Source organism: Mirounga leonina, unplaced genomic scaffold (genome assembly GCF_011800145.1).
Source record: "Mirounga leonina isolate KUSES-001 unplaced genomic scaffold, KU_Mleo_1.0 Mir_154, whole genome shotgun sequence".
NCBI classification, from domain to species: domain Eukaryota; kingdom Metazoa; phylum Chordata; class Mammalia; order Carnivora; family Phocidae; genus Mirounga; species Mirounga leonina.
In genome coordinates this window covers 53,565,046-53,590,388 of record NW_023270389.1, presented here as the reverse complement: position 1 = coordinate 53,590,388, position 25,343 = coordinate 53,565,046, and the positions used below count along the sequence as shown (strand labels likewise).

Below are 25,343 nucleotides of genomic sequence, written 5' to 3'. Positions count from 1 at the left end.
AGGAAATCTTGGCACACCCCCCCCCCCCCTTCCGCTTACCAATCAGCACCTAACTCAATGGGCCGGGCCCATCGACACCGGGAAAACACCTTTTAAATTTTATTAGTTATAGCTTTTTTTCCCCACCGTCATTCTAGGCCATCCATCCACGAACTGTGCTCAAAAGTGGAGAACTGAATATAACAATTCCAAAGCTGGTCATTCTGGCGGTGTGAAGCGAATCTATAGACCTCTCCCATCAAAACTGTGATTCTAGGAGGCTAGGGAAAGGGAACGGAGCGTTCCGGAGAACAAACTACAACTCCCAAGGGGCCTTGCGCGGACTCGGCGCGCCCTGGGCGAGGGGGCGGGCCATTGCAAAGAAGACCGCTGAGGGTCATGGGGCTCCCCTCCCACTTCCTGAACATGAGCCACTGACCCGGCGGACTTTGAGGTGGGCAGGGCTCTCGCGCTTTGTGTCCTCCCCGCTCCTCCGCCAGAGACGTCGGAGGGGGCGTGGCCCGCGCGGAGCCTGGTGGGGGCGCGAGCGCCGCGGGACGTGGGTGACGCGTCTTCTTCCAGCTCAGCGGAGTGTGAGGTGGCGCGGCCCCGCCGGCGATTGGCTGTAGAGAGAGGAGTACGCCGCGGCCGTTGGTCGCCGGCAGCACGGAGGGAGAGCCGGGCCGGGCGGGGGCGATATGGGGCGTCAGTGGCGGCGGCGGCGGCTGGAGGAGGCGGGCGCGAACGAGCCAGCGGCTGCGGCAGTCCCCGGAGTCTTCCTGTGAAGCGCCCCTGTCGGCGCCTCCGTGGGCCCCTCGGAGAGGGCGGCCAGTAAGCGAGCCGCTGAGGAGCCGCTCCCCCAGCGCCGCAGCCCTTAGGACTCTCGGTCCCATCCTCTCGCTCCTGCTCCAGCTCCTCCATCTTGGCCTCGGCAGTGGCGGCTGCCGGGAGGATGTGCCGCCTTCTGGCAGGGGGAAGAAGGAGGAGAAGATGAAGAAGTACCGCCGGGCCTTGGCCCTGGTCTCCTGCCTGTCTCTGTGCTCCCTGGTCTGGTGAGTCGCCGCGACAACACGGGAGTTTCCCAAGAGGGGAGAAGGGAGCAGCCCAGGTCACACCCCCAGATCATCTTGGCTTTCAGGGTGCGGGTCTCCCAGGCCTTTGCGGAGCGACACACCGGTTACTTCGCGCTGTCCCGCTGACTGGCCTGGCTGCGTTCTGTGCGGTTTCCACGGTGTGTTTTGGCATTTACAGAGACTAAGTGGGAGGGAAAGGTGCCTGAGTGGAAGGGACCACCTGAGTGCCTTTGTACTCAGTTACTTTGCCCCTTGGGGACGGTGGGGTGTTGGGGTAGTTCTCAGATAAATGCTAGGTAAGTTGCTCGGGTTTACTGCCAGCCACTCGCTTTCAGTGTGATAAGGGGATGTGATGTGTGCCCGAGGTGCGATTTTAAAAACGTGATTGTCACGAGGGTGAGAGTAATGTACAAGCAGTAGTTGTGGGCATGTCTTACTGTCTTTGGCCTCGAGTACACTTGGGGTTGCTGTTCTTGGAAACTTTGGGGGGCGTTATGAAGCACTTTTCAAGGGGTAGATGATGAAAAGCCGTTGGTTTACTAGAGTGTCTGAGGTGTAGTGTGTACAGTAGGTTCTGGTGGTGTGGCTTGAATAATGTCCCTTAGTAATGGGAGGTTAAGTCCTGTATTTTGAAGGCGGGAAGAGTGCTTTGTTCATAAAGTTTATGGAGTTTCTGTTGATCACTGGCACATTTGGGTGTCTTTGAGGCGCAAAGAGACCTTGTCAGTAAAAGGATTGGTATCATCATACTGGGAAAAGCCATTTTTTCCCTCCTAGGGAATTTCTTTAGAGATGTGTGACGTTAGCTGACTGAAAAGATGCTTCTTTAGTCAAAGCGATTTGCTCTTTATTAAAGTCTAGGTAAACTGAGTCTCTTGTTTATTTCCGGAAAACACCAACAATGTGTTCATTTTTTCTGTGCTTAATAGATTCCAAAGATATTGAAGTTGTGGAGTTGTTGCTTACATAAAATAATAAAAGAGGGGAAAAGGAAAACACTTGCCTAGCTGAGGAATTTTGATTGGAAGATTGATAGAAGTTTTGGAGAACAAGACATTTGGCCTTTTGACTTTAATTCCAAGCCCTTTTAGTAGGGCCGCTGTCACCCTTTCTACTTTTTAGTATCATGTTGGGTACAAAGAAGTGCATGCAGGAGATGAGTCCACTCACCCCATTTTAAATTTAAATTTGTAGGTGAGATACCAAAACCTTGTGTTCATTTCCACCTTTTCCTGGGGGCTGCTTGGTAATTTATAGGATACATATCATTTCTTTCTTCTTTCTCCTTGATCTTGCCCAACTTTAGATTATGTTATTCTTCACCAGCACTTTCTGAAATGGCTCATAGGGCAAAGAGGTTACACTTTTCATTCAAGTTTAAAATGTACCAGTATCTCTGATTTTTTTTTTTTATTGAAATATATTTGACATTGTGTAAATGTCATTGTGGTATTGTGTAAATTTAAGATGTATAACATGTTAGCTTGATATATTTATGTATTGTAATATGATTGCCATTGTAGTGTTAGTTACCACTTTTATCATGTCACATAGTTATCATTTCTTTTTTGTGGTTGGAATAATTATAACCTAGTCTCATAGTAAGTTTAATAATTGTCATACAGTATCATTATCTATATGCACTATACTCCGTATCACTCCAGGACTTAGTTATCTATTGGATGAAAATTTGTACCCTTATACATGATTTTTTTTTTTTTTAATTTTAAGTAGATGGTGGAGAGGAAATCAAACATTATGACGTATTTCCTAAAATCACTTGTGAATTTAAATTAACCATGCTTCTATTACTCTGTGTAACTTCTGGCTGTCTTCTGCTTAGGCTAACTTCAATATGGTTTCTCAGCTTTACTCATTAGTAATAGTGAGAAGATCACGATCTGTTAGGAAAAAAAATCAGTCAGCCTAGTATTGAAAGTAGTAGTCATAAAGTTCTGTAAAGTTTGTTGACTCTCACAGTGAAGAATGGATGTTGAGGGTTTAAGTAAGGAGTGAAAAGTTTAAGAAACTTCAGCTTAAATAATTGGATTAGTATATTTTGAGATTGGTTTGGACTGCCAAATTTAGGGACATTTTAATTATTCTTTATTGAAGCCATTAAAGGGCATTGAAAAGAAGATATTTAGGTTTGAGATTTTCTTGGAAGGGTGATGATGAGATTGGAGAAGAGGAGTGGTACATGGTAGTGATTGGTGGAGGGTATGTTATGTCTTTGAGACACTCTTCCTTGGGGAATTGAAATATTGAAATTACTGCAGTTATTCAACTGGAGGTCTAGTCCTTGTTATAGTCTGGTCTGTATGTTATTTCCCAGTATCTCCATTCTCCCTTTACCAATAATGGGTATGTTAAACCATTATAGGGTTAGATGTTTACAGAAGAGTAGTAAAGCTCCTTTTAGTAGCCATTTTTGTCTTCTTTGACATTTATAAATTGTCCCCAAATTTTGTGATCCATTTCTTTTTTAAGCTGTATCATTTTGTAATTTATGAATGCTCTGTGTTCATACTACAGTTCTGTAGTTTCTAAGGTTCTCCTCCCTCCTACCGATATTACTGAAATTTTTTTACCCCTTTTTTTATACTCTCACACTTCTATAGATCTTGATTATGTCTCCCCTCTCCGTTTGTCTTTTCAGCCTAGAGTCCTAACCTTAGATTGCTTTCACACAAAACCCATTCTTCCATCTTATTAGTCATTCTAGTTGCTATTTTTTACTTTCACATATTTTATGTGATTCTTTATCAAGTAGTACAGAGTATTTTAGGCATAAACATACTGTAGCTTCAGCACAGAGTGATAATGATTAATATTGTCCTCTATCTCTGTGTCTAGCTTGTGGTGTGTATTTTACACATTTTAGTACATTCAAATCTTCACAACCCTATGAGGTAAGTATTATTGTTAACCTTATTTTGCATTTTATAGTTAAAGAAGTAGGTAAATTAAATAATTTGGCAAGGTTAAGCAGCTATTAAGTTTAGGAGCTTGGATTTGAATCTAGGCAGCCTGATTTGTGGCAGAGGATCCTGACTGTTGTCAAAGGTCGGAAGGCCTGTATTCTAGATATGGCTTCATCACTTACTAGGTATGTGTCCTTGGACATGGTATGTAATTTCTTTGAACCTTAATTCTTGTATCCTGAAAGTAGGAAAACTAATTGATTCACACCTCACTGGGTTGTTAAGAGAATGAAATGAGATAATACATATGACAGGTCTTTATAAAATAGTAAGGGTATATTTATATTTCACAAAATATAAATAGGGTATAATCTATATATTTCATCATAAAATTATTCAACAAGGATTTTTCTCCTGCTTATTATGTATTATATGTTGTTATGGGCATTGAAAACCTAAAAATCGGGTGACCAGCTTATCCTGGTTTTGTCAGTGAAAGTCCCATGTCCCAGGAATCCCCTGGGGATTATTTCTTACTGCTCCTGCTAACAAGTTGCCAAAAATTTAGTGGCAGCATATATTTATTATCTTACAGTTCTGGGGTCAGAAGTCCAGAATAAGTCTTAATTGGGCTAAAGTCAGGATGTCAACAGAGCTGGCTCCTTCTTGAGTCTCTGAGGTAAAGAATCTGTTTCTTGACCTTTTCAGCTTCTAGGGCTACCTGCGTGAAGTCTGTGACTCCTTCCTCACATCATTCTAACCTCTAGCTTCAGTCTTCACATCGACTAAATGACTGATCCTCCTGCTTCTTTCTTACAAGCACTTTTGTGATTACATTGGGCCCACCAAGACAATCCAGGATTATAGCCCCATCTCAAAATCCCTAATTTAATCACATCTGCAGAGACTGTTTTAACATGTAACATATTCAGGGATTAGGACTCGGGCATCTCTGGAAGGCATCATGCAGCCTAATATACTACCCTCAGTCCTGGCAAACTGGGAAGATGAGCAATCATCCTAAAGAGGAAAAAGATTTGGTCTGTGCTTTAAGCAGTGGATAATCAAAATTTTTTGAGTGTGTCCCCCCCTCAGTCAGTAAAACCATGTGTATGCACCTTTTAATATGTGCTTAATTGTTTATAAGTTATCTGCATGTGCCAATATGATATTAGTATAATAGTATAATAATTTACATAAATTAGATGTTTAAAAAAGATGAGAAGAATGAACAGTCTAATACTTTCTATTAATAGTACTTTTTTTCCCTCTCAAATAATAATTTCTGGTGAGAGCTTTGTGATTGACCAACTAGATTATTTTACATCATGATGTGATTGATGAATAGCTTGTACTAGTTAAGAGTCTTAGCCCTGCAATTTTCTTGTTGACTTGTGCTTGTGTAGTTACTATCTTTGCAGTCTTCGCAGGAATTTTTTCAAAGCTAATTCTCCATGTTGTGAGAGTCAGTTTAGTTAAAACTAAATAATATAATCCCTAAGTCTACTTAATTGGGCACACATAAATGCCAGTGCCTCACAATGTGCTGGAAGTAAACACCATTTTGTGGGACTTCCACATTTTCCCACAGGTTTCTGACTACAGAGTCCCTGGGGTTATTGATGTGTGACCAGCTGACCTTCAGAACAAGTATAAATTCTTCTATTAAACTTAGTAAAGCTTAATTAATTAAAAAAAGACTATTTTGTAGAGCCATTTTATGTTTACAGCAAAATTGAAATTGAGCAGAAGTTATGGGGATTTCCTATATACTCTGTTCCCACCTTTGTATAGCCTCCTCATTAATCATCATCCCTTATCAGAGTGGTTTATTTCTTTAAGACTAAAAAAAATCTATTCTTGCACCCAATAGGATCATCTTGGAGAAGCTCATATTTAGAGCTAATGAGAAAAACCTGACATTTAAACAGTTCTCATACATTTGACAAGTATAATAATCACAAAAAATAATTACAAAGATCTTTAGGAACAATAAGGGTAGAATTTGTATTCTAGATATGGCTATCACTAGCTGTATGTTCTTGGACGAGTTATTTCTATGAGTCTCAGTACTGATCTGTATAAATGGTTTGCAGGATGGATAGTTCAAAATGGAAGAATTTTGTTTCAGGTAGAGGCAAGATTCCTAGAGTATATGTGGGGAGAGATGGGAAGGGAGGCTAGAGCCAGGTTTTGAAGGGACTTGATAATTATGCAAATGAACTCTGATTTTTTTAACCTGGCTGAGAGTATGAGCCAGGGCAGTAGTTTAAGTAAGAGCATGAGGTCAGATTGATCTTTTAATTAGATCACTATGAGGATAGAATGGATTGGAAGGAACAGACTTTGGAGGCTGGAAACCCTAAAGTGGCAGTCACACTGGAGACACTTGATAGATATCTAAATCAAGGTGGGTCTGTTTTGTTTGCTTTTTTGTCCTTAGTAGTAATTTTTCTGAGTATGTTACCTAGTTTTCATTGACCTCAGAGGTAATATTTCTTGGCTTGTGATTTTATTTCTATAGCCCTTATGTCGCTTTTTCTTTGATAATTTTGCTGGTTTCTTGCTCATTTGTCAATATGCATAAGTGAGCAGAAATATAAGAAACAAGAAAAATATGTAAGCAATTATATCATTTTTAAGATAATTGGAAATATCCTTGAAAATCCTAACTCTGTCTTTTGTCTTTTGTTTGGAGAAATGATTTTCTTTGTTGTGTTTCTGTAACTTTTTTTTAAGACCATAAATCTCTTTTCTGAATAAAATAATATTCAAAATAAAATAATAAAGTAATCCCTCTTCTTTAAATCATTTGATGATTTTTTTTTTTTTTAATCGTTTCTTGTCCTGGGCATGCAGTTTTTAGCATGGTGACTCTAGGTAATGATACTGTGTTGTATATCTTCAAGTTGCTAGGAGTAGATCTTAAAAATTATTACAAGAAAAAAAAATATAGCTGTGTGGTGATGGATGTACTGAACATACCACAATAATATACAAATATTGAATTATTATTTTGTACGCCTGAAACAAACATAATATGCCAGATGTATCTCAATTTTTTTTTAAAAAAAGTCTTTCTTGTGGAACTTGATGTGAAAAACTTTGGGAAGAAAAGTTTATCTTTGTCCTGGGATATACATTCCAAAGAAAGTGTATGGTACTTAAAAGAGGTGTTGAGTTATTAAGTAGGAAAAGGTCTGTGAAAGAAGGTATGACAGGGAGGTACATCTTTGTGTAAAACTCCAACACTTGTGTTCAATAAAAAAGTGGCAAATTACTTATAGTATCCTTTGAATTGTTTTTAAAAGAGTTGTATGTGTTTTATAATAACCTCTTTAGATTATTAAACATTTGAGGATATATCAGAATGGAGGCAGGAGTTGGGTTGGCTGGTAATGAAAAAAACAAAAGATACTAACACCTAAACATACCTTTGGACATCGGTTATTTCATTTTTCCATTGTTCATGAACTCCGAAATTATTCTTTCACTTTTTTCAACTGCATGAATAGAGAAATAGGTCAATACATATAGCTAACATTCTAGGGCTTGGAATGAAAGGGAAGAGAAAAATTTATAAAAACTTAAGTGCTTTATTATTCTTTCAAGCCATCTTCAAGTAGAAACATATGTATGAAATACTTTTGTTTAGTAGTTTATACATAAGTGGAACTCTTTATTTGAAACATATATGTACATGTTGCAGATTGTACTTTAGTGCCAGTTGTATGTTGGTTTGCTTTTAAGGCCATATTTTAAAGTAGTTTCAAAAAATAAAATTGTACATGTTGCAAGGATATGAGAAATTGTTTTCAAGTATTTGCAGTATAAGACTGTTAATCCCTTGGGATAAACTTATTTCATAAATGCAGATTTTTTTGAAAGCTTGATTTTATTTTAGGACTTTATTTTTGTGGAATCACTAGTTAAAATTGTTTTATATTTTACATAGAGATAACACCTAGATTTGTTAGGAAATGTTTTGTGGCTTGTAGGTACTAAGCTAATTTTGTATTTCTTGTTATAGAGTATTTGTAATCTAACAGGAGAAAATATGTGAAGTGCTTAAAACTGCCGTGCTCATAGTAAGCATTGTTATAAGATTTCTTTTTATTTCCTCTGGGTGCTTTGGTATAATTAGGAGGGCAGAGGTGTCAGGGTTCAGAAACAGGAATCCATAAAATTCATTCAAAATGTTATTTAGTTACCAACAATGTATTTGTTGTGGTGGGGAATACTGAAGAAGCAGGAGACTTGAGCTCGGTCCTCTGGAGTATACAAGCTGGTTGTCAAAATACACATTCATACTAGTGTAGTGGAAAGGGCATAAAACTAACTCAGAGCTTGGTTGTAACCCTTTTTTTGCAATATTAATAGTGAGCCTTTATTGGGTGCTTATTTATATTCTAAGTGTTTCATGTCCACCGACTTATTTTATTCTCTTTACAACTCTTGAGAGCCACGCCATTTAAAGATGAAAAAAGAGAGGCACAAAAAAGTTAACCTACTTGCCCAAGTTCTCACAGCTAGTAAGCAATGAGCCAAAGCCTAAGTAGGCTGAGTCTGAGCCTGTGTTTTGTTCTTATTTTTTATTTAAATTCAATTTAGTTAACATATAGATATTATTAATTTCAGGGGTAGAATTTAGTGATTCATCAGTTGCATATAACACCCGGTGCTCATTACATCAAGTGCCCTCCTTAATGCCCATCATCCATTTACCCCATCTCCCCACCCACTCCCCTCCAGCAAGTTTGTTTCCTATAGTTAAGAGTCTCTTATGGTTTGCCTCCCTCTGTGTTTTTATCTTAATTTTATTTTTCCTTCCCTTCCCCTATGTTCATCTGTTTTGTTTCTTAAATTCCACATATGAGTGAAATTATACGGTATTTGTCTTTCTTTGACTGACTTACTTCACTTAGCATAATACCCTCTAGTTCCATCCGTGTCATTGCAAATGGCAAGGTTTCATTCTTTTTCATGGCTGAGTAATATTCCATTGTGTACACATCTTCTTTATCCATTCATCTGTCAATGGACATCTGCTGAGCCTGTGTTTTTATCACTACTCTATGCCGCCAGTAGTCTGAGAGATGGCCTTATGCAAGTTTCTTTACCTTTTCTTTGTGTGTCAGTTTTCTTATCTGAAAATGGGCATACTGGATTGCCTCAACTAGGAATGACCATTAGAATTATTCATGAAGCTTTAAAAAAATACACATGCCTAGCATTCTTACCTTGGGGATTCTGTCTCAGTAGGCTTGGGATATTCTTGTTCATTCCAGTCATTACTACTAGATTAGATTAATTCTGAGTTTTTTTTTTTTTTTTTGTACATTTAACATTCTAAGATACCTTATTTGAACACTTGTGAACAATACAAAAAGCTGAATTGTTCAGCAGGTGCTTAAAGAAGAGAAAAATTTGACCTGGAGTTGTCAGGAAAGACCTGACTTAAGTTTAAGAGAAAATAATGTGTGGCTTATAAAGTTTGCTTCTTTGGAATGTAGATGTTTCATTAACTGAAATAAGATGTACTGGTGCTGCTAATATGAATAATGGTCTTTTCCTAGTGTGGGGTGTGTGTGTGTGTGTGTGTGTCTGTCTGTAGTGGGTAGATAGTACTTAATTGTCAAGGAGAAAGAGAATAAAAGAGATAATGTACTTGATATAGGTGGGAGTGATAGTAAGCAGACAAGCTTGCATAGAAACTAAAAGCTGTATTTTGGGAATTTTAATGGGTTTTACAAGCTAACCCAAGGAATTAGACAGTAAAGATCGAGCAAGAGAAGTAGTGTTCCAAGAATGTTATTTCAACATCATTGTGCTAGAAATATTTCAGAAGAGAGAGACTTGGAGGGATGAATACTTAAAAAAAAAAAAGGCAATTGAAATAATTGACATTTATCATAACAAGTATTTGGTAGTAAAAATGAAGAGAGGGTGCATTGAGCAGAGTTTTGAGGAAGTAAATGATCTGGTTTGGACATAGATCGGCCATTGACGGTGCAATATAGTAGAAATAACATTGGTCTAGGATTCAGAAGAGAACTTGGTTTTATTTATTTATTTATTTTTAAAGATTTTATTTATTTATTTGACAGAGAGAGAGAGACAGCAAGAGAGGGAACACAAGCAGGGGGAGTGGAAGAGGGAGAAGCAGGCTTCCTGCCGAGCTGGGAGCCCGATGTGGGGCTTGGTTCCAGGACCCTGGGATCATGACCTGAGCCGAAGGCAGACGCTTAATGACTGAGCCAGTCAGGTGCCCCGAGAACTTGGTTTTAGTTTGCCTCTAACAAGCTCTTGTTCTTCAGAACTCCCTTTCTGTCATCCATGTCAATGTCGAGAGATATTTCCTGAAGCTTCTGTGTGGTACGTTCTAAATAGGATTCTGGTAGATAAAACAAAGTTAGCTGCTTTCTTGGAGTATACTGGTTGAGAGAATAAATGCTAGGATCTAAAGTTACAAATCCGTGCAATAAAGTTCAAAGAGAGAAGAAAAGTTAATTGTTTTTAACTGAGGCAACTAGAAGAATTGGACATGTACAAAAAGAAATGGAAGAGTTGCAGAGGATTTGAATAGGATGAGCTGTTGAGATGAGTGGAATGATCCAAGTGGAATGATCCAAGTGGAATGATCCAAGTGAGGACATTATATAGGCACTTAAAAATGCAGACTTCTGATCTTTAATTTTCAGTCAGACTGGGTGACTCAGTCGGTTAAGTGTCTGCCTTCGGCTCAGGTCATGATCCCAGGTTCCTGGGATCCAGTCCTGCATTGGGCTCCCTGCTCAGCGGGAACTCTGCTGCTCCCCCTATTGTGCTCATTCTCTCTCTCGCTCTCTTCTCTCTCTCTCTCAAATAAATCTTTAAAATTTTTTTTTTAAAATGCAGACTTCAGTGCATTTAAGAATTGGGCTGGAGTTGTCCTCATAGAAGGGATCATTTTTGAAACAAGTTTGACTGAACGTGGAGCTTCTGCAGATACTTAGAATAAAGAAAGATGCCAAGCAAAGTAAAGCTCTGAAGGGAAGGAGAGTGGTTTGAAATGAAAGATGGGAAGAGGTTTAAGGAGGTCATTTGAGTGGCAGCAATATAAAATGTCTCAGATAAGGCTGAGAAAAGGGCCTTGTTTTCAAAAGAGGGAAGTAATTGGTAAAAGCTTATGGGAGTGGAAATAGAAGATACTTGAAGAGCTGGTAGGCATGAGTTCTCACACATTTGATTGGCAGACAGAGAGATAGGAGAGGCTAGAGTAATCTCACCCTTATATGCTTCAACCCATTCTATACAGTGCCATGATTTATCTTACTAACGCACAATTTTGATTATGTCAGTCTCGCTAAAACATCTTTCAAAGGCTCCTGTCATCCTGAAGAGTAAAAATGTAAACGCTCACCTTAAAGGCCTGAAGTCTGGCCCAAACCTACTTTTCTAGCTTTATTTTTCACTCTTTTTAGATAGGCTTTCTGTTATAGCATGAATAACCTGTTAGCCTGTTTGTAATTTATTTGGGGACCATCTTTGTAGTTTTGAGTTGAAAATTAAGGTCGCGAGGTATTGTGACTTGGGTTTTATAGGCTAAATACACCTGATGCAGTTTCTTAAAATATGTCATTATCAAGTAAGTTTAGTATATGTTTATCTTCAGCAGCTTTGAGAACAATTGTATTGGCTGAATTTCTAATGGTATATGTAAAAACAGAACATACCATATTGTTTAATAAGTGCTACCCCATGCTGGATCCTTGAAATTATAGGTAAATTTAGTGAAACAATCCTCTAAAGATTTTGATACATGGAATAGTTAAGCTAAGAGAATACAAGACCAGTCCTACATCAGAGTGAAAATTAAAGATCAGAACTTTTGAAATTCAAAGGTTTGATTAGAAGCAAACACTAGAATTCAGAGTTTTCTTCAGCTTAGCTCCGCAGTTCCATGTGATTTGACTGGAGACTGCTGTGGCAGCGGAAAAGAATAAAAACTGGGGAGGGAAACGAGCACAGTGTGACCTCTTGTGATGGATCAGCAGGTAGACCTCGCAGAGACAAGCAACCTTAAAGGAGCCCCCAAGCTGATAATAGATAAAGAAGAATATGTCTTTTAATACATCGTGATTAAAGAAAGTAGAGGGCTTATGAAGCGAAAGCGCTGGAGGGAGGCCCAGTGATCTTTTGGTCTCTTGGATTTTGATCGAAGTGGCTTCTATTATACCCATTTCCTACAAATCTCCCTGTACTTCATAGAATTTCTTATAATTTTTTCAAATTTCTGGACAGTGTTCAAAAGACCATAATTTTCACTCTTACCTGAAAGTTAATTTCTACTTTCCCACCTTTATGTTTCATAGATATCTTTCCTGGATTGCCTTTTTTGTTTGTTCGTGAAGGGGGATGTAGGCAGGGCATTACTTTGACCACACTGCTGTAATTGAATGGCTGACACTATTTTCCATACTACGGATTAGATTTGTACTTGTGGTTAAGAAGCAATTCTTCATTGCCCAGTTCTGTTCTTTCTTTTACCATAAATTCCATGATTACTGGGCTCTCTCCCTTTTCTAAGTTCTTATCCAAGCTGTTCCAATCCATAGTCAAAGGAAGAGCTCAGTAGATCACCATGCTGAGAACAGGGCAGTAAGTTCTTTGTCATAGAGGTGCTCAGCGTTATGTGAGGAACAGAAATACAAACAATTAATTTCAGTTCAGCGTTGTAGTAAGTGCTCAGATATGCCAAAGGGTTGTGGCCAAACCCCAGATTGTGGAAATCAGGAATGTGTCCTAGTCCCTAACATGTTCCTGCCCCCAGAAAAAAGAGTAAGAATTTAGTCAGGTTTTGGATGGTGAGGAGTGGGAGCAGGGGCAGAATAGTCTTGGAAGACAGAGAAGCATGAGCCAGAGGCTTGGAAGCATGAGACAGCATAGTATGTGTTCAGGGAACAACTACAAGTAGTTCTGTATTACTGAAGCATGAAGTGGGAGGCAGGGAGTGGCAGAAAATATGAAACTGAAGACTTAGCCAATAGAAGAAAATTTTAGATATTTTAAAATATGCAAGGAAGCTTGAATTTTGTCATGGAGAGTTGATAAAAGGTTCTAAGAAGGAGAACAGTAATTCTGACAATTAGAGTTAGGTTCTTGGCAGTGTGAAGGGTTGATTTGCAGAGGTGGTAAGATAGGAATTAGGGAACTCTGTTAGGAGGTTGCTGTAAGTAAGAGATGAGGGCTTGAGCTAAGGCAATCATAACAGGATGGAGAAACGGGTTACAGAAATTTGAGGTAAAATGAACTGTAAATAGTGGAGGGAGGATGAAAGAAAAGGAGTAGTATAGATGTTTTTCAGGTTTCTAACTTGAGGACTGGGTGGATAGGAGTATCACATGATGAGATCAAGGGTATAGGAAGAGGAGATTTGAAAAAGGAAGATTTTTGTGTTCAAGTTTGGATTTAGTTGTTTTGGAGATATCTTGGAACATGAAGTGGGGGAGATTGAACTTTTAAATGAGGTATACAAGGACGACTGAGAACAGAACCCTGGAAGCACTGGAATTTAATCTGCTGCAGTCCGCAGCTGCATATCAAAGGAGACTCAGAAGACTCTGAGATGGGAAACAGAATTGTATAATTTGACAAACCAAAGGAGAAGAGGGTTTCAAGTGGAAGCAGTAGTCAGAGGTGCCACACACAGCAGAGAAATCAAAAAAGGTAAATCCTGCTACTACCATGCTGATTTCAGTAGTTTAATGAGGGCAGAAATTAGAATTCAGCAGGCTGAGGGCTAAGTAGAAGGTGAAGAAATTGAGACTATAAGTATATGCTAATCTGGAATTTGATAAGTAAAAGAAGGTAGAAAGGACAATAGCTGTTAACAGTAGTTAACATTTGAGTGCATATTTTATGTCAGACTAAGCACAGTGCATGCATCATTTTATTTTCCTCATAATAACTCCATTTTATTTATTAGAGAGAGAGCAAGCAAGCGAGCGAGTGTGCATAGGTGCACGAGCCAGGGGGAGGGGCAGAGGGAGAGAGAATCTCAGGCAGGCTCCACCCTCAGTGCAAAGCTGGATGCTAGGCTCCATTTTAGATCATGACCTGAGCCAAAATCAAGGGTCAGAAGCTTAACTGACCAAGCCACACACATGCCCCGAAGTAACTCCATTTTAGAGTATCGATATTGAGGCACGCAGATTTTGTAATTTACCCAAGAACATACGACTAATAAATGGAGGACTTGGGAATCTTGACTCTGAAGTTCCATGTCCTAGCCACTATGTTACAAAACTTCATATTTCTATTGTTGCCACTATCTAAATCTGAGGTAAATGTTATTCCTCTTTTGTGATATTTCTTATATTTTTGTTATGCTATAACTAGCCTTGACTAATACCATCAATTCTTGAGTGAACAGATCGGTTGACCAGAGAATATTAAATATGAAGTATAGCAATACAGAAAGATCATAGGCTTTGGAGAGAGATAATCTAGGCTTGCAGTCACAAATTGAACGACTTTGGGCAAGTTAATTTCTGAGCTTTAGCTTCTTTATTTGTAAAAATTAGATTAAGACTTTCATCTAAAAGTCTGAATAAAAAAATAAAAACATAACTTTTTTTTTATTCTTATGTTAATCCCCATACATTACATCATTAGTTTAAAAACATAACTTTTTTTTTTTCCCCAAGACATCAGGTACTTAGGATTACATTGCTCATACTCGATGCAGAGTTCTGCATGGGTCCCCTTTTTCACTCCATTTTACATGATTACTCTTTTATCTTCTATCTTCAGTGTCATTCTTTTCCCCATTTTAGGCAGTTACCCCAGAGTATATTTGAGCCTTTCTAGTCAGCTTGCATGTATTTATTTGATGTTTTCTTCCCAAATAGTCGTGTTTTGCTTATATGTTATAAAATTTTACATAAATTGTATGATGCTATTAATCTCATTCTTTCTACTTTTTTTCATTTAACACTTTTAATTGCTTTGGTTATTAGAACCATCATTAAAATGAATTTTAAGTAGTTAATGATGTGGGAGATGCCCTCAGGAAAGCCTCATAATATCATTTATTCATTGAGCAGCACTTTGTGTGTGGCTGCTTCTAACGAGAGACTATATGTTAATAAATGCATTTGGGTGTATTCTGTTCCATTTGCTTGTCTTTTGCTATCCCAGTACTGTAGTCTAGTTAGAATGGTTTCGTAATAAATTTAATTATCTGGCAAGGTGAACCACATGCCTTCGCTTTTTTTGTTAATTTAGCTATTCATGGGCCACTTTTTTTCTTTTCTTTTCTTTTTTTTTTTTTAATAAGATTTTATTTATTTATTTGAAAGAGAGAATGGGAGACAGAGACCACGAGAGGGAGGAGGGTCAGAGGGAGAAGCAGACTCCCCGCCGAGCAGGGAGCCCGATGCGGGACTCGATCCCGGGACTCCAGGATCATGACCTGAGCCGAAGGCAGTCGCTTAACCGACTGAGCCACTCAGGCGCCCTGGGCCACTTTTTTTCTGTATCATATTTAGAATGAATGGATCCTTCAGGTATTTTGATAAGAGTTATATTTGAGTGATGAATTGCTATCTTTACATTGCTGTCACCAGTATTCCATCTATGAACATATTAGATTTTTTGTGTATTTATTTCTTTATTGTATGATCATGACCAGAGTTAAAATTTTTTATCTATAAATCGTTGTGTATTATTTTTCTTAGGTTAATTTCTAAATTGTTTATAATTTTTTTTATTGCCAATAGCTTATTTTCTTTTTGGTTACTGCTGGGAGGAAAATACAAACTTTTCTGTTTCTTAAATTTTTAAGTTGAGATAATTTACATACAATGAAATGCACATATATTAGTTCTATATGTAGTTGGATCAGTTTTGACAAATACATATATTTGTGTAACCTACCCCCCCATCAAGATACAGAACATTTGTATCACCCCAGAATGTTCCTCATGTCCTTTTCTAGTGAGTCCCCTGAAGCAACCTGTGATTCGATTTCTGTCACCTGTGGATTAGTTTTGCTAATTCTGGAACTTCATCTAAATGGAGTTATACAGTATTTTCTTGTGTCTGGCTACTCAGTATAATGTTGCTAAGATTTATCCATGTTGTTTCATTAGTCAGTAATTCATTTACTTTTATTGGGAGTAGTTAGTACATTCTATGAATATATTATAGTTTATTCTGCTGTTGGACATCTGGGCTGCTTCCAGTTTTTGGCTATTAGAAATAAAAGGTACTAGGGCCATTTTCATACAAGCCTTTTTGTGGACATAGTTTTCATTTCTCTTGAGAAATACCTAAAAGTGGAATTGCAAGTGCTGAAACAGTTGGGTATCGTATGCTTCTGGATATAATACCCTGAGAAAAACACACCATCACTTATGAAGGATCCCATCCAGGAATATATAACCTGAATCTGGACATGAAGAAACATCAGATAAGCCTCAAATAAGGACCATATTATTTAAAAAATTAAAGGACTGTGTTCTTAAAAAATATCAGTGCCACATAAGGTAAAGGCCAAAAACTTATTTCAGGTTAAAGGAGGCTGAAGACACATGATACATGCAGGACATGATTCTGGACTCAATTCTGTAGTTGGGAGTAGTGGAGGGGGAACGCTATAAGGATATTATTGGGTTAATTGACAAAATTGCAGTATGGATGATAGGTTAAAGTATTATGTCATTGTAACGGAAGTTGATAATTGCACTGTGGTTATGTAAGCGAATATCCTTATTCTGTGGAAATACATAGTAAGGTAGTTAGAGATAAATTAAATGGAGAGGGAGAAAGAAAGAGTGTAAGAAGGAAGATGTGAGAGTGTGCTATGAGCAAATGACAAGTGATGGAAGAAATGAGGCAAAATGTTAACAATAGGTTGATATGGTTTGTGTATGTTCTTTGTACTATGCTGGCAATTCTTCTGAAACTTTGAAATTATTCCCAAATAAAAAGTGAAAAAAACAAAAACAAAACCTGGTTTGGGATTTTTCCCTTCTCTGTGTGAGGTATTGATTAATCCACTCAAATTTCTTTAATTTTCATTAGTTTTATACTTTGTGCCAGTTTTGCTATTTTTCTAGACAAACCCATTTCTTCTAACTTTTCAAATATATTGGTATTTGTATAATTTGTAATATTTTATAATTTTAAAAATCTGTTTTATCTGTGGTTATTTCATGTTTTTGTAGCATATTTTGTTAATTCACATCACCAACTCTTCTTGATCGGTTTTGTCAGAGATTTATCTTTTTAACATTTTCTTCAAAGAACCAAGTTTTGGTTTTCTGAATCTTTGCCTTTTTCTTTATTTCAGTGTTTTCTGTCCTTATAGCCTTCCTTTTTATTTTATTTTATTTTATTTACACTCTTATCTCTTTGAGTTGAAAGATTAGCTCTTTTTTTCAGGGTTTGTCTTCCAGTGTGTTTAGAAGCATAGTTTTCCTGCTATTGTCTTATCTGCATCCCACCAATTTTGACCAGTAGTCCTCCACTATAATATTTCATAATTGTTCCTTATTATTTCCTCTTTAACGGAAGGATTATTCTGCTGCATCATTTGTGTTTCTAGACTTAGAATGTTGGCTTTTTGTTACTTCAAATATTGTTGCCATGTGGTTGATAGAGTATAGTTTATTAGATCTTCAGTCTTTGGAATTTGAGTCTTCTTTTGAAGTTTTAGTATATGATCAGTATTTGGGAAATATCCCATGTGTGCTTGAAAAGAATGTTTAATTTGATTTGTTATAAAGTTCTATATTTTTGATCAAGCTTGTTTCTTATATATAATATAAATCCTATGTTTCCTTAGTTTTTGTCCATCTCTTATTTTGTAAGAGATAATTTAAAATAGGCTACCAAGGCACCTGGGTGGCTCAGTTGGTCTAACTCTTGATTTCTGCTCAGGTCATGATCTCAGGGTTGAGACTGAGCCCTGCATCAGGCTCCATGTTGGACATGGAGCCTGCTTAAGATTCTCCCTCTACCTCTGCCCCATTCCTCCCAACCCCCACGCTTTCTCTTAAAAAAAAAAATAAGCTACCATAATTTTTGATTATTCTGTTTTCACACGTAGCTTTGGTTGTTTTATATATTTTGAAGTGATACTGTTGGGTGCATATATATTTATAATCATATCTTTTTACTAAGATAAATAAATCTCTTAGTGACATAATGCTTATCAATTTAATTGTTTTAATTAGAATTGCTACTTATTTTTTTTCATGTTTTCTCAATGTATCTTTACTCAAATTTTTAATGAATTGAAAATTATGCCTAACATTTCCTAACAAGCCTCTGTATCTAACATAATATCTGGTAATATTGGTAGTCTTAAGTGCTTATATAGTTTCTTCAGTATAACTCAGAGGGAAACATTAATTCATTTGAAAGTTTGACTTTCAAACTTCAGACTCCAGTTAGATTTGCCCTCTCCCTGCAATTATTAGGCTTGGCTCATTTGCATATTAACATATTCTTTATTGCACATTAATGGAATTTATTATTGCATTATTTTGCTAAATTTCTTTGATAAGATTATAAAAAGTAATTGTTTAAGGTAGCTAGGTCTGTATTTTTGAGCTAGCAGTTGTAAAACACTCTCATTCTAAGCCATTGGTATTAAAAAATGGTGTTTCCTCAATCACTTATACATTAAAGAATACTTTCTCTCTTAATTAAATCTTTTTTTTTGTCACTTTAAGACTTAATTCAGTTGCTATATCCTCTAGAAAAAATTTCCTGAGTCCTTCTCCTGTTCTCTTCAGTAAGAGCTAATTAATACATCTTTTACTTAACATTTACATTTTAACCACTATTTTTTGAAATATTTAGTTTTAACATACCCTTTAAAACAGCATAGTGCCTAGCAGTATTAGACTGTAGGTTCCCACTGCAAGAAAAACTTAAGTCACTATACATTCAAATTGAAAACCTTTCAAGAAAAAACTATTAGTGTCATCTGGATACGAACATTCATTCCTTCCACATTGTGGTACTTTTTTTTAAAAATCTAGTAACCATTAAGACCGTATCTAAAACAGCTTTTGTGGAAATAATAGGCAAATAACAAATATTTGTCATTAAAATAGATGAATATATATTTATTCTATTAATACATGGTAAGCCTATTTTTTGGAGAGTGAACAAAAAAAAGAAACATTAATGATATAAATACGAAATTAAAATGGAGTGCTCAACAACTGCTAATATTTCTATTGCTTTTAAGCTCATACAGTTTATAATTTATCCATATGCTTTTTGTCCATTTTAAAGAATTCTATTCTGGGGCGCCTGGGTGGCTCAGTTGGTTGGGCGACTGCCTTCGGCTCAGGTCATGATCCTGGAGTCCCGGGATCGAGTCCCGCATCGGGCTCCCTGCTCGGCAGGGAGTCTGCTTCTCCCTCTGACCCTCCCCCCTCTCATGTGCTTGCTCTCTCTCATTCTCTCTGTCTCAAATAAATAAATAAAATCTTTAAAAAAAAAAAAAAAGAATTCTATTCTGGCAACTGTACCCAGACAGGTATTACAATAATATATGTAGAAAGTAAATACAACACTGAATTATTATTTTCTATTTAAAAATGGATGGAATTCTAAAACTTTTTCTTATGGGAATTTAAAGACATGCCAAAAAAAGTATAGAAGGAAGAGTGTAACAGGCATGTACCTGTTGCCTAGCTTCAATAATAATTAGCCTTTTGTCAATCTTATTTCATTTCTCTCTGTTCCACTTCTTAAAACAGCTTTATCAGGGGCATAATTGGCCTACAAAAAACTACATAAATTGTACAGTTTGATTCATCTTGGCATATGTATACATCCATGAAACTATCCAAGCAATTGGTGAACATATCCCCTTTACCCTCAGGAATTTTCTCATGCCCTTTTGTAATCCTTTCCTCCTGGCTTCCTCCTCCAGGCAACCACTGATTTGCATTCTGTAGCTATAGTTTAGTTTGCATTTTTTGTATTACGTAAGCGGAATCATACACTATATACTATTTTTTTTTTTTTTGATCTGGCTTCTTTCACAGAAGAAGTTTTTTGAGGGTGTTGTGTGTTTCAAATTCATTCCTTTTTATTGCTGAATAGTATTACATTGCATGTCTGTAGTACGGATTGTTTATCTCTGTACCTGTTCATGGACATTTGAGAGTTTTTTCCAGTTTTTGACTACTATAAATAGAGCTCCTGTGACCTTTTGTGTTTTCCTTTCTCTTGAGTGAATACTTAAGGGTGGAATGGCCGGATCATATATAAGTGTGTTTCACTTTTAAAGCAATGCCAAATTGTTTTCCAAAGTGATTGTACCATTTATATTCCCATGAACAGTATATGAAAGTTTCAGTCCTTCCATATTCTTTGCAACAGTTAGTATGGCCAGTCTTTTAAATTTTAGCCATTTTAATAGGTAGTAGTGGTATCTCATTATGGTTTTGATTTGCATTTCTCTATGACTAAGGATGTTGAGCATCTTTCACTTTTATTTGCCATCCCTGTGTCTTCTTTGGTGATATGATGGTGAAAATCTTTTGCCTGTTTTTAAAAAATTAGGTTGTTTCTTATTTTTTTTTTAAAGATTTTATTTATTTGCCAGAGAGAGAGAGCACGAGAGAGCATGTGTGTTCACACAAACACAAGCAAGGGAGCTGCAGGCAGAGGGGGAAGCAGGCTCCCCACTGAGCAAAGAGCCCGATGCGGAACTAGCTCCCAGGACCCCTGGATCATCACCTGAGCTGAGGCAGATGCTTAACTGACTGAGCCACCCAGGCAACCCCAAAATTGGGTTCTTTCTTACTTGAGTTTTGAGAGTTCTTTACACTGGATACAAATCCTTTACCACATATATGCTTTGCAAATATTTCCTCCCAGTCTGTAACTTTCCTTCTCATTTTAATAAGTGTATTTTGTGGAACAGAAGTTTTTAATTTTGAAGTTCGGTTTCTCAATTTTTTCTTCCATGGATTGTGCTTATTTTTAAAAGAAACTTGTGGGGCGCCTGGGTGGCTCAGTCGTTGAGCGTCTGCCTTCGGCTCAGGTCAAGATCCCAGAGTCCTGGGATCGAGCCCCGCATCGGGCTCCCTGCTCTGTGGGAAGCCTGCTTCTCCCTCTCCCACTCCCCCTGCTTGTGTTCTCTCTCTCGCTGTCTCTCTCTGTCAAATAAAATCTTAAAAAAAAAAAAATGAAACTTGTATTTTGGGTTGATTTTAGATTTATAGACAATATGCAAAGATAGTACGAAGAGTTAACTATATACCTTTCACCCAGCCACCCTGAATGCTAAATCTCACATAACCTACCCACATTGGGGAGGGCGGTCTACTGAGTCTACTGATGCTAATGCTAATCTCATTTCCAAAAAACTCAGAACTTGGAGTAATAGGATTGATTTATGATATTAAAAACAAGGATCTGTTGGTCTTCACAATAACTGTGGATATTAGGAATTATATATACACACACACATAGTTCCTGATGATAAAACTAGTATATGCTTGTGGTAGAAATTTAGAAACTATAGAAAAGGATAAGAAATTAAGGGGGTATCACTACCAAAACGCTAATATCCACAGTTTTGGATATTTGAAACTTTGGTTGTCCCAAATACATACCTACCTTACCTACACACACACACACACACACACACACACACACACACACACCACCCCTCCGCCCCCCGAGAAACACCCCTCCCCCCCCCGAGAAACAATGTAAAAGTCTGTCAGTAAAGAAGTACATAATAAATAATGATGTATCAGTATGAGGTTTTGAAAAGTAATATATTCTTGTGGTTCAAAATTCAGAAGACATAGAGTATTTAGTAAAAAAATGCTCTTGTATTTTTCTTGTGATTCTGCCACCCAGTTTTCCTCCTTGGATGCAACCAAGGTAGTGCTTTTTTAAAAAAAAAATCTTTCAAAGAAATGTATGCACACACAAATACCTTTAGTACACATATATACATGGTAGCCTACTAAGTATGTATATATTATTATGTACCTTGCTCTTCTCCCCCTTTATTTTTTTAGTTTTAATTTTATCAAAATAGTATATCCATATGAAAGTCAGATAGCTCTAAAAGATTTATTTATTTATTTTGGTTTGAAAGAAACCACTTTCATCTCTTGGCTGATTAATTTTATATTCTTTGTCTCTAAAATAATTGCTTTAATGTCAGTTTTAGGTATTCTAGTGCAGATGATCAGATTCTTTTTACTATATGCTGGTAATACAATTCTGTCATAATTTGGGTTAGATCAATATTCATTATTTATATAATTATTGACATATATATGCTATTCACAGCTGAGCCATGTAGTAAAACATGATTACTTTTCCTTTTCTGTACTTCTTTTCTTTTCTCCTGGAACTAATATTTGACTTACTAAGTTTGCTTATTTTTTTATTTAATTACGAACTATCTGGCAGTTACATAGATTTGTACTTAACATTTTCAAAGACCTATCTGATGTGCTGTCAATTTCATCCTCCGAAAGAAGGTTCTTCTAGAGTTTCTGATAACCTCCAGTTTAGACTTGGTTGCTCCCTGTTCTCTCTGTATAGCTGTCATCTTAGGATTTCTGTTTCCAGTCACCAAGGGGATTCCCTTTCCCTCTCTCATCTCAATACTATATTGTTGTGATTACTGTGGTTTCATAGACATGTAGTTCCCTCATATTAAAATCTTCTTGATTATTCTTACTGTTTATATAAATTTTATATCAGCCTACCTACTTAAAAATCTTCTTTATGTCTTCAAATCTTCTGTATATATTAGCTCAAATTGTATAATTTGACTTTTCCATGTTAAAGAATTGTCAAATATTGGCGATTTCGAACAGTTCAACCAAATAGAACATTTCTTGCTAAGTTTGTATTTTAGTTTTTATTGTTCTTTTGCAAATGGGGACTTTTCTTCTGTTTCATCTTGTAACAGGTGGTGATGGTTTGAGTAGAATTGATTTGAATCTAATTTTATACCTAGGAATATAATTTTTATACCCAAGACTTCTTTTAATAGGTGGTTCTTTTTAATTTTCCACCTATATAAAGTAATTATCTGCAATTAAGGATCATTTTCTGTCCCCTTTTCCATTTTTATACTTTTTATCATATTACATAATACTAACAGTAATGGACATTCTTGTCTTGTTTCAGATCTAAATAGGGTTATTTTTAGATTACGTCACTAAGTTTGGTACTGACTTTTAGGCTTGTGTATTGTGCATATATGTTTCCATGGTAAACATCTGCTTATTCTCTATTTTAAGAAAATCTTGATGGATGTATAAGTTTATCAGATGTCTTTCAATGACTGTGGAATAATCATAAGATATTTTTCCTTCATATTTTTGCATGGTAGACTAAATAAATAGATTTTATTATATTGAACCACTTTTGAATATCAGAACTAAACTTTACTTGATCATAACAGTGGTATATTATTTCTTTGGTGTGTTCCTAGAGACTTTCTCTTTTATTGTTTTATTTAGAATTTTTGTGTCTGATTTCAAAGGTTGTATTAACCTGTAGTATTCATTTATGTGTGCTATTTCTCTTAATTTTGGCTATCACGGCTTTGTTTCCTATATCAAAATTATTTGGAAACTTAGCTTCTATTCTTTGAAATAGTTTAGGCAGCTTTAGAATTCTCTGTTCTTAAATATTTAGTAAAATTTAGAATATTATTGGCATCTGATACTTTCTGAGGAGGTTAACTCCTTGAAAACTTTTCCTTCTGTGATAATTATCAGATACTCCTTTTGTGAAATCTTTATTGTTTTACCTTCATGAAATTCATAATCCCTTACTTGGAATGCTGATAACACAGTTTATGGGGGGTTTTTAGGGCATTAAATAAAAATACTTGTCTTACGTACATTTGTCTTCATTAAATTGTTAAGTTCTTGAGGGCATTAGGGTAGGAGCCATCTATTTATTTATTGCCTAAAATTCTAGCCCATAGTAGGGAATATGTTGGCTTAACAACTTTTCCTTCTTTCTTTCTTTTGGTGATGGTGAATGTTTTACAGGCTTCCCAGTTGGCGTGTATGTTGTAAAGAGAGTTCTTCAGCTTCATCATATTACTCTCAAGATGACAATTGTGCACTAGAAAATGAAGATGTACAATTCCAGAAAAAGGTACCTTAAATAAAGTTGACAATGTAATTTGTGTGTCAGCTTTTTAAGACTTCCTCAAAACGTTTGGAATAAAAGTCATTTCAAAAATACTATGACATAGTTTTTGGTGATTTGTAATTCTCCTTGCTGTAATCGGAAGAATTACTCAGGTCATTCTGAAAGTAAGCTATCTTTGAGATATTTATATGTTTATTCTTGGAATGTTGTAACATCGTTAGTCCTAGAGTAGGGAAAAAAATAGTAGCTATTCGGAGAACTGAAAACCAGTGGTTCACTTTTTAATATTCTAAATAGTTCAAAGGTTTCAAAAGAAACCCTTATAAGTAAACACTTAGAACTGAGGATTATAGGGAGACCCTGCAGTCAGTGGCCATGTAGTTTTTTTATATAATTGGGTGGAGTGAATAGACAGAGTCCAAAAAACCAGACCAGATGGTCTTTAAATCATTTATTATTTTATCATTTTAAATTATAAAAGGTGGGGTGCCTGGCTGACTCAATCAGTAGAGCATGTGACTCTTGATCTCAGGATCATGAGTTCAAGCCCCACATTGGGCATGGAGCCTACTTAAAAAAAAAAAGAGAGAAAGTAAAATCAATCAGTCACTCAATAATAGAAGGTGAGTATTGACTAGATTTGGCTCCCCCCCCCCATCAATATATGTATTACAGTTGATCCTTGAATGACATGGGTTTGAACTGTGTGGGTGCATTAATATGCAGATTTTTTTATGGTACAATACTGTAAATGTATTTTCTCTTACAATTTTCTTAACACTTTGTTTTTCTAACTTACTTTAATGTAAGAATACAGTATAATAATACATATAACATACAAAATATGTGTTAATTGACTGCTTATTATTGGTACAGCTTCCGGTCAACAATAGGCTATTAGTAGTTTTTGGGGAGTCAAAAGTTATATGGAGATTTTTGACTGTGCTAAGGCTTGGTACCCCTAACCCCTGCATTGTTCAAGGATCAACTGTATAAAAGTAATTTATACTAACTATAAAATATTCATATTTATATCCTGTTCCCCTCCCCAGAGGAACCACAATTTACTGTTTCTTGTGAAAACATTGAGACTTTTTTTTTTGGTTATCTAAATATGGCACACAAATTAGTATTTTATTTTCCATAAAATGTCATATTATAAATATTCTACAAATGACTTCCCCCTTTGCCCCAATAATATCTCATA

At 36.5% G+C, this 25,343-nt stretch overlaps 1 protein-coding gene across 4 annotated transcripts in view; it reads left to right on the top strand.

The window, feature by feature from the left end:
• Window positions 1–706: 706 nt before the first annotated feature.
• SUCO (SUN domain containing ossification factor) overlaps window positions 707–25,343 on the top strand; it is an 85,682-nt gene continuing 61,045 nt past the window's right edge. For all 4 annotated transcript variants that reach the window (XM_035010791.1, XM_035010789.1, XM_035010790.1 and 1 more), the window contains exons 1-2: window positions 707–1,031; window positions 24,031–24,139. In XM_035010791.1, the coding sequence (XP_034866682.1) occupies window positions 970–1,031; window positions 24,031–24,139 (171 nt within the window). In that variant the 5' untranslated portion in view covers window positions 707–969. The remainder of the gene's footprint in view (window positions 1,032–24,030; window positions 24,140–25,343) is intronic.